Source organism: Phaethon lepturus, unplaced genomic scaffold (assembly GCF_000687285.1).
Source record: "Phaethon lepturus isolate BGI_N335 unplaced genomic scaffold, ASM68728v1 scaffold10137, whole genome shotgun sequence".
In the NCBI taxonomy this organism is placed as follows: Eukaryota; Metazoa; Chordata; class Aves; order Phaethontiformes; family Phaethontidae; genus Phaethon; species Phaethon lepturus.
In genome coordinates, this window is record NW_010551132.1 from 69,650 (window position 1) to 78,949 (window position 9,300).

Sequence of the window (9,300 nt, forward strand, 5' to 3'; positions counted from 1 at the left end):
CCGGTCCCAGCCGCCCCACCGCAGGGCACAGCTGAGCCCCTCAGCGAGGCTGGCGGCCTCAGGGAAAGCGTCTTTGAGGAAGGGCAAAACGCTGGCGGGCAGCGAGGGGAGAAGTGCGAGGAACAGCCCCGCGACACCCAGAGCCGGGCAGGAGGAGGGAGGCGGCACCCCAGGCCCTGAGCAGGGACTCCCCTGCGGCCATGGAGGGACCAGGGAGCATTTCCCTGCAGCATATGGAGGCTTGGACAGAGACCCCCATGGTTCTTAGTGATACCAGGTGAGAGCATTTCATTCTTGCAAATACACACAGTTGCCAGAGGAGCTCCCTTTTTAGTGTGTTTTCCTGTTATGCAGTGGACCATGTTAAGTGCTAGGTAGGGAGGGAAATATTCCTAAATAGCATCTGCTCTCTGTCCCAGCCTAGGGACAATGGGGTAGTTATATACAGGCAAGATCACTATGGACCTGAGATCACCCTATATGTATTCTCCCAATTCCCCTCAGCCTTTCCTACATCTTCATGTCTGTTCCTCACTTGTTCCTCTTCGTTGAGAAGCCCTACACTGCACTCCTCCTGACACTGCCGGCAGCGCAGGCAGGACCTGGGTGCCATGAAGAAGCCTGGCTCTGAGCCCTGCTCTGCAGTGGGAGGCTGCCAGGGTTTGCTGCTCCAGACAAGGATCTCCTCAGGATGGTGAAGCGCTGCCTGAAATGGGCTTTTGGCATTCAGTGCTGAGCTCTCTCACACCTTCATCTCTTTAGAAATGGGTACACCCTGGAGTGCTGTCACTGGCAGAATGACAAACCCCCAAATCCTTGCTGTCACTGTTGATTTCCCTCCCTATGAAGACCAAGCCCCTTTCTCAGACCATTTCCATAAGGCTTTGTTCCCTAGCCTGTGTTTGAACAGCAGTATTCCTGTCTGCTTGTGGAATAGAAAATGGGAGCAAAAGCAGGCAGAGTCACTCACTTGGGATTTAATCCAACATCGCAGCCATGAGGCTGCAGTATTTTGGTGATTCTTCAGAGAAAATGTTTTTTAAATGATACTTACACTTTTTCTGCAGATGAGAGCCACCTGTCTTAGACTGAAGACATGCTATACTAAATTTAACAGAATGTTAAATTTCTCAGATGTGTTTTTTTCACAAAGATAACAGTTTTCACAGAGCTGCTGTTTTCTAAAGGCCTGCTGTAGCTGTTCGGTGTTTGTCATGAGAGACAGAATTGAGAGGTCACCCTCAGAAACATGCAGAAGATTAGGTTTGTAACAAATCAGAACAAATAAATTAAGCACTGTCACAACTCTAAAGGAGTTATTAATCGGCAAGTTTAACCGTCTAGGTGTTTTGAAAGTACTGCAAGTACTTTACCTTCTGCCACATCACTTTAGAAGGCAGTTTATCAGCCAAAACCATGTGTTAATAGGGCCCAGAAGAATGAAGTTACTAAGGCTGTGATAGGGAGCTTAAACCTCAGATTTTTTAGAGAAGTGGGTGGAGGAAACAGTGAAAACCACTTAAAAGCGAACATTTGCTCAAATTGCTACAAAAATATAGTGATTGCCACTAACACCTGCTGTTCAGTTTATGGACTCAGTTTGCTCAACTACAAGACATCACCCCAAAGGCAGGCTGCTTAGGAGTTTGTTAGTTTAAATCTGTTTTTTGTGTCTCCACACAAGTATTGTATCACTTGTATTTTTCCTCCAGTACTAAAAAAAAAAAAATCCATGAGTCATTTCAACACCCAGAAATGGTATAAATTCAGCACAGGAAATAATGCTCTCCATAGCTCCTGCACATTTATTAGGTGTCCTTCTTTTCATTAGTTTGAATAACTTGCCAAATAATAATAATAAAAATGCTCTGTTTTCTCTTTTTAACTTGTAAAGAAATGCAACTCTGGGAAAGTACAGTCTCTCTTTCTCCTTCCCCCACCAGTAATACAGAGCCTCCTAGTCTTTTGGAGGAGATATTTGAACGGTTGACACAGACCACTACACATAAAGCAGCAAATTTGCTGTGCATGATGTGAATAATTACTGCATTATAGTTTTGGGTTTTAGGGCAACTGTTGACTTAAGCAAAATAAGCCTGCAGTCCAGCTGCAGATCCAAGTTTTCATAAGTTTTCTTGTGTTTCTCCCTCCAGTGCTGTCTCCCTTAACAGTGACCCTTTTCAGACTTTTCAAGGTACAAAACCTTTACCAAATCCTCGAGCTCAGTCCTGCACACTCTGCTTTCACACATTTGGCTGATCTGAGCTTCTCCCTCGCTAAATATTTTCCACTGGCCTGAAAACAAAAATACAAAGGAGACAGATACTGACTTAGAAAAGGGCACAGGGAACTTCAAAGTCATTTACAAGCACTCTCCAGACCAACTGATTCACCACGGTCAAAGAGAGAGTGTCCAATCCTCCCATGGAAAATATTCAAAGTATCTTACCATCACGTAACATATTCCATGCAAAATAACTTTGTTGAAAATAATAAACAAGGACCAGAATATTATCCCTTTAATTAAGTTGTACTGTAAGTTGACCCTATTTATTCAACCAGTTATGACGTTGGATACTCTGCTTTATGACAGTGATGTGATAATTTAACTCTGAGAGTAAACCACAGTATTTAAAAGTTGGGAAGCAACAAGTCTAGTGTTTCATGCACTGTGAACTCTGCCTATCTGTGTGTAATGTAAACTGTGTTTGCTGGACTTTAGTATTTCTATACATTTTTAATAATGTTACTAGAAATGCCTGTCCTGGTAACTAGAATACTGTATTACAAATAACAATGACAAGCTTATGGTAGGCTGACAGCAAAAAATGAGGAAACGAAAAGTGTCTGCTTCTCCCTGGTATTATCAAGAAGATATTATTCTTGGGAAAAACACTTTCTTGCCTAATTAGAGACCTCAGAAAAAATGACGACTTGTAATGCAAAAGAACTGGAAACTAAAAATGACTATTCCTTAATTCAACTATCAAATTAAGTGTCATATCCTAAGCTGGATGGAATACAAAAAAGAAACTGCATCAAGAGTGATAAAAGAATTACATGTCCTTTCAAAAGACAGATTTTAATGAGGATATTGTTAAGAACATAGGAAAAGCTTCTTTCAAATCTAATATATATGTATGTAGGAGAATTCCTTTAATCATCTCTGAATTTTTTGCTTTCTAATGACTTTCTAAAAAATTGGGGTAACTTGACATGTTACTTAAATAAATCAAAATTGTGCTGCTGTGCTGACATCAGTCATATTTCAGACTTAGGACAGTATGGGCAGAAAACAGCCTATCGTGTATTTCATCAAAATACAGGATACTAAGTATGGACATGAACTACTGTTATAGGTATCTCTATTTTAAATTGCTGTATTGTCATTATTTAAATCTAAACTTGTAAAATATTGGAGCCATGTACTGGAGAAAAAAATTAGTACATCTGTTTGACCGTGCTGAGTAAAAGAGAATGTTTTTCAAGGCTATGATTATATGGAGAATAGAAACTTGAAGAGGTCAGAATTTTACTTACTAGGTGTTGTCCTTGTTATCTGCTTGAAGTAAGGAAGTTCTTCAAATTCTCTCTTGGACACTTTTTCAACATAGAAGTGACGTAGAATACCTTCAGCAAAGAAATGAGAAGTGCTTGTTACTGGAAATGTGCCTGTTGTTCTAAACCTGGGTTGCTGTCCTGCCTTTATGTAGAATTACTGTCATGTCAAGTCACCTTGTGAAATAATCCTTACCAGTTACATGGATTTTCAGCTTATTTTTTTTAATTCTGTTTGCCACCCCCTTGGTTTTTTGCCTCTCCCCTGAAAATCTTTCTGTGGATTTATGATTGCAGAGAGTTTGTGAGGGGTGTGAGAATTAGGCAATCCTTTTCCAACATAGCTGAACCCTTCCTTAGTATGAGTAAATGTAAGATAACAACAGAAGCCAAAGTCACAGTGTCTTGGAGAAAACCAGTATTATTTTGCAGTCAGATACCCTTTTTTGCCTGTCATGAGCGAGCAGGCAACATCACTGTCACATCATCACATGGCTTCTTGAACACACACGGTAGTTATTAACCATCCAATCCACTGTGACCTAGTTTCTGCTCACACTTTGGGCTTGGCTTTGTGCTTTAACGTGCATTCTAGAGTGGTATTGTTTCCATGTAAAGGGCTGCACCGTATGAGGGTTTCCTGTGAGGATCGCATACTTTTTGCTTAAAGTAGATTAATTAGATAGGATTTTTAGGAGACTGGAGATCATTTTTATTATACTAAAAGTTTAGGATTTGCAGACGTGCTTGGGCTCCTGAATGCTTTTCTGTTTTTTTTCTAATTTTACCAGTTAGTCTAGTAAAAGACATTGTTTCCATCCTTAACACATTTTTTGACCATAATCTAGACCATCATGGGTGTAGCATCACTAAGGGAGATAGGGCAGACTAATTTCAATGGAAAGCTTTTTGGTCCATTCTAAAGAAGAACCTCCAAGCACTTGGTTCAAACGCTACTACCCATCTCTCTGCAATAAATTACACAGGGTATTACTGACAATCTGTTTGTCATTGTGCTTTTGCTCACCATGAAGAGTAGGAGTTTGCAGAACTAGAGCTTTGTGTGTTATTAATGTTTTTTGTACAGCAAAACTTGAGTATGTTGGAAGTGGCTGTAATAGCGATATCCTAAATAGCCTCGAGATGCTTGGATTTGTAAATTGTCCTGGTATTTTAATGGAAGATGATACACTGTTTAAAGAAGGAATTTGCTCAACTCACCTTTTCTAATTGTCCACACATGTATTTCTATTTGAGGTGGCTTTTCAGTCTCTACTGCAATTTTTCTGATGGTTTCTCCTTCCTCTGTGAGAACGGATTCATAGACGGGAAATGTCTCTTTCCCACAGAAGTAATCTTTGTTGTCAAAGGTTTGACTTGGCACTTCTTCTGTTTAAGAAAAGCCCAAAACACATACTGCAGCTGTAATCAAGTCCTCCAGAACTTGCTTGGCACCGACAGCCAAGCAGGTTTAGTTTACAAGTAGAAGTTTTCACTTGTACGGCCACTCAAAGCCATCCCCAGCTAAGCTCCAGACTTTAATAGTGTTATATTCTGCTAGGTTCTGGTGGCCTGTCTATGGTGGCAAGACAGTATTTGTATTTATAATCCAATTCCATAAGGAAATGAGCTGGGTAAAACCATGTGGTCTGTGAGACTCCACAATTTTTGAACCTGCTGTCCACTTTTCAAGCATATTTGAAATAATGGTAGAAGTCTCAGAGGCAATAAAATAACTAAATTAAAATTCGTGGTTGGACAGAGTGAAGAGACCCAAATGAATGCTTTGCTGAGGAAAAGGGCAGGCAGAATCTTTTTTGTATTTTGTTTGGCAGCAGCCAGCTGGTCAGTGTAAGCCTGGGCTAGCCACAGTGCACATCATCTCTTGCCCACCTGCTAAAGTCATAGAGCATTTAAGTAGAAATTGTAATTATTCTGTTGGTAGTTTGAAGTTGGACAAGAATGTAAGAGAGATGATGCAACTCAGAAACTCAGACTGCCATTTGTGGAAAACCCTAATAATTAATACATCTCCACACATACAGGACAGACTGCGGGGAGATGTTCAGCTTGTTTAAAAACTGGCACATAGAATCTTGAAGAAGAAGACAGTAACTTTCTTCTTGCTGTTAAATTTTCTGTTGAAGCCTTTTAGCCAGGTTTTGCTGACTGTTGTCCTCTCAAGTGAGCCCAGTAAAAGCTGTGGACCTCTGATTCACGAGTATCCAAAAGGATCTAGATACATACTCCTACCTGCCTACTGCCACTGTGTCGTGCTTTTGCCCAGTAAGCGCAGCTAACAAGAGAAAGTGGGAAGTGTGCATTCTATGAAGAATTTCTATATGCAACTGAACAACTCATTTCCTCAGCATTTCTGCCCAATGCATCACCAAACAAACACAGAAATGGGCCATATAGATTAGAAAATAAGTTTAAAGGCACAGAAGGGAACTGGTCACTCTACCCTTTATATCATATGCAACATGGCTAGTCATTTGGCAGACAATCAGCAGATTCATATTGGCAGATTTTTCACTAGCTGTAGGCATTGATTTCAGTAAGTAATGTCTACATAAGTTTAATCATTAGTGCAACATAGAAACAATGCTAAATTTGTGAGAAGTTAGTATTTATTTTAAGGATTAAGTTACATAACTGACACCAGTCAGTTTATAATGAGGGGTTTTGAATCCTTCTGGTACATTTTGAAAAGCAGAAATGATATTGTCTCCATGCAAATTTCACAAGCTAGAGAATGATTTGAAGGTTCTGTGGGCACTGCAGTGAGGGAAGGATGGGAGAGTCTTTTGACAGTAGTGAACTTTCTGTGTATGTTTCTGTAATACTCTCTTTGGAAATGAGCATCAGGAAGTCATGCTAACAGTAGAGAGAAAGGCAGTGACTGATCAGAACATATGTGTCCCAGGCAGCAAGCCCCTCTGTTTGAGGAACAGCAGCGAAGAGCAGGGCTGCCCAGACAGCTCTGCCTGTCTCACACTGAGATCTCTGCACACACATTAGAACAATGTGCACAACTATTGCTGTTTTCATCAGATCTTATTGGGACCAGAAGGCTTGAGCCAAGCCCCTAAAACATGCACAGCAAAAAGGTGGTCTGCAATCAAGTTTGTTTTACCTGGACAGACTTTACAGCATTTTCCTTCTACTTTCTGAGGGTATTTGCAGGGATATTGCTCTGGACAATGAATTTTCTTACATTCTTGTTTGGTGATGTTGCAGGTGCACAACACACACTCTACGATTCCAAAGGCCCGGAGATTAGGATGCCACGATTCACCATGCGAGTATGTTTTGCCATTTGAAACACAAACTATGAAAGAAGACAAAAGGAAGAAAAGGTACAACTGGAAATGGTATGTTCACTGGCTACCTCTTTATGAATATTCATTTGATTCATGCACATTTGCTTAAAGCAGTTTCTCTATACTGTACTTTGTTAGTGTCTCTGGCCCATTTTTCTGCTTGTTAACTTTAACTTGGAATTTTGCTACTTAAAATGAGTCTGAGCCTATGAGCACCCTTTTCTGAGCAGTTTTGCCTTGATTCCAACTCTGCTGACACTGGTGTCCATCACTGTTTTGAGGAGAACAGTGAAGGTGGCCGAGTCGAGTATTTGACTAGCTCCTCTCCAGTGCACACATTTCAGTAGAGCATTGTTAACCAGCTTATAATTCACTCCTTCTTCCCCTCCTAATCTCAGTCCCTACGGAGGACACAGCCTGTTACATTGGCTCTGGCTTCTGGAATTGAATCTGCAGATGACAGGATCATGACATTTGCTACTGTGTCATCTGCACAATTTTTCTTACCATTAGCTGAACACGGCTTTTGCGGTGAGAGCCATGCTATCAGCAGGATGGATTAGTGCCACTTGGGCCTTTATTGCTTTTGCACGAGAGTTCCTGCTACACAACACACAGAACAAAGCAAGGGAATGTTGCAAAATGCAGTTTAATGTCCTTTGGGGAAATATATATGTCTATAGGTATATAGAGATATTTATCTTTTGGAATCACAAGAAAACATTAGCAAGAAAGGATGCACACGGGACTGAAATTTCATTCCAATAGCATCTAAGCACATCAGAATATTTATTTTCATCAGTGCCCTCGGGAGACAAATACAGCTGACACAAGGAGAGTGGAAAAATCCATGCCTGGTAGAAGCCAGTTTGGGTCACCCAGCAGTTAATGGAAATTATATCACTTTACACCATGTTTGCATTTGTCCTATAAACCTTACTGCTTTCTTTTTAAATATTTTATAAACACAAAGAAAAATGCAAACTAATCCTAACAAGGTGAAAGAAAGGGCACTGCCTGATTTCTAAAAGCAACTAAAGTAAAGCTGGGATATGTTGTAAATATTTCCAATTCTTCTAATATGCCATCATTATTATTAATGCTTTTATTTGTAAAATATGTTCCTATTTTGCCTGTAACTTTCAAAAGCAATTTAATTTTTTTCTGTAATCTGAAATTTACATCTAACTGGTAACAGATGTGACCAACTGGCTTATACTTTACTGAGTTACTGAGATTTATGGGGAGTGTTCTTTGCAATGTATTGTCTTTCATGGGGTAATGCTATCATTTGGTTTATAATTTGCTGCTTTTTAACTCTTTCTTAAGACATGTTTTTATTTTAGAGGTAAGAAACAATTTTGTTTCTCAAATAAAAGCAAATAAAGTGTTACCTGTATACTAAGAAAGTGAGACAAAAAACTATAAATAAGAAAACTGGTAAGTACTCAGCTGCTTGGCAAGCTTCTTACATGCTTAAATACTTATTAGTCATATTTATGCTTATATGGATTTTTTTTTTTCCCAGCTAGAGTTGTCCAGTTCCTTAGCACAGAACAGTTAAATAATTACTCTGAGGTAGCAGATGAAGCCTCCAGTAGAAGCCAAAATATGGCAAATAATTTCTAGTTCCCCAATGCCCTGTTTTTGGTGCTCTTCATGTTTAGAATGATAAATCTGCATCCCTGCAACTGCACAGTATTTGCATGTCAGAGAATTGTTGTTTATTTTTTAACTTGTTGAAATGTGTCTCAAGGGGCATGTGCATTAATTAATAAAACATGTGTTAATTGCACAAGAACAAAAGAAAATACATGGTCAGCATTCCTGTTTCCATCATGGGGATCTCTCAGACGCTCTCCAGGCAGTGAGCGTCTGAAGTTGTGGCAGTTACTATACCCTGCATCCAGAAATAGGCTATTCGTCTGTATGCTCTTTATTTGCTGAAACAAATGAGTTAGAAATTGCTTTGATGATGTCTTCATGTGTGAATTACATGTCAAAGATAGTGCACTGCATGGAGATTCCTACTCCTAGATTCAGCATAAAACACTGGCATGATCTGAATGTTTTTTCATGCTTGTTCAGGTGGATAATAAAGATCCTATGGCCAACATTCCTTCTGTTAGTTAATACCTTAAAAGATTAGTTGGCCCTAATACAAGGGCTTTTAACTCTTTGTGGGTAGTTTCTAAGTGCATACTGACTGGCATTTGTGGACAGATGCTGTTCTGAATATGCATTTTTACAGCTATTTCTTTTATGGCTTCTTAGGCCTGTTCCTGCAGACCTCTGATCCGAGGTACAGCCACCGTGGGAAATTAGCATCCCACCCTTTTTATTGTACAAAACCTGCTGTCCCCCTAACTGGAGAATTGATCTTTTCCTCCTATTTTTGTCCTTCCTGTAATGCAGCAGG

At 39.9% G+C, this 9,300-nt stretch overlaps 1 protein-coding gene across 4 annotated transcripts in view; it reads right to left on the reverse strand.

Moving 5' to 3' along the window:
- Nucleotides 1–1,244: 1,244 nt before the first annotated feature.
- CHRDL1 (chordin-like 1) overlaps nt 1,245–9,300 on the reverse strand; it is a 40,523-nt gene continuing 32,467 nt past the window's right edge. For 3 of the 4 annotated variants that reach the window (XM_010290792.1, XM_010290790.1, XM_010290789.1), the window contains 4 exons: nt 6,686–6,889; nt 4,780–4,953; nt 3,541–3,630; nt 1,245–2,295 (listed from right to left, as the gene is read on the reverse strand). In XM_010290792.1, the coding sequence (XP_010289094.1) occupies nt 2,165–2,295; nt 3,541–3,630; nt 4,780–4,953; nt 6,686–6,889 (599 nt within the window). In that variant the 3' untranslated portion in view covers nt 1,245–2,164. The remainder of the gene's footprint in view (nt 2,296–3,540; nt 3,631–4,779; nt 4,954–6,685; nt 6,890–9,300) is intronic. The other variant, XM_010290791.1, reaches the window with a different exon arrangement.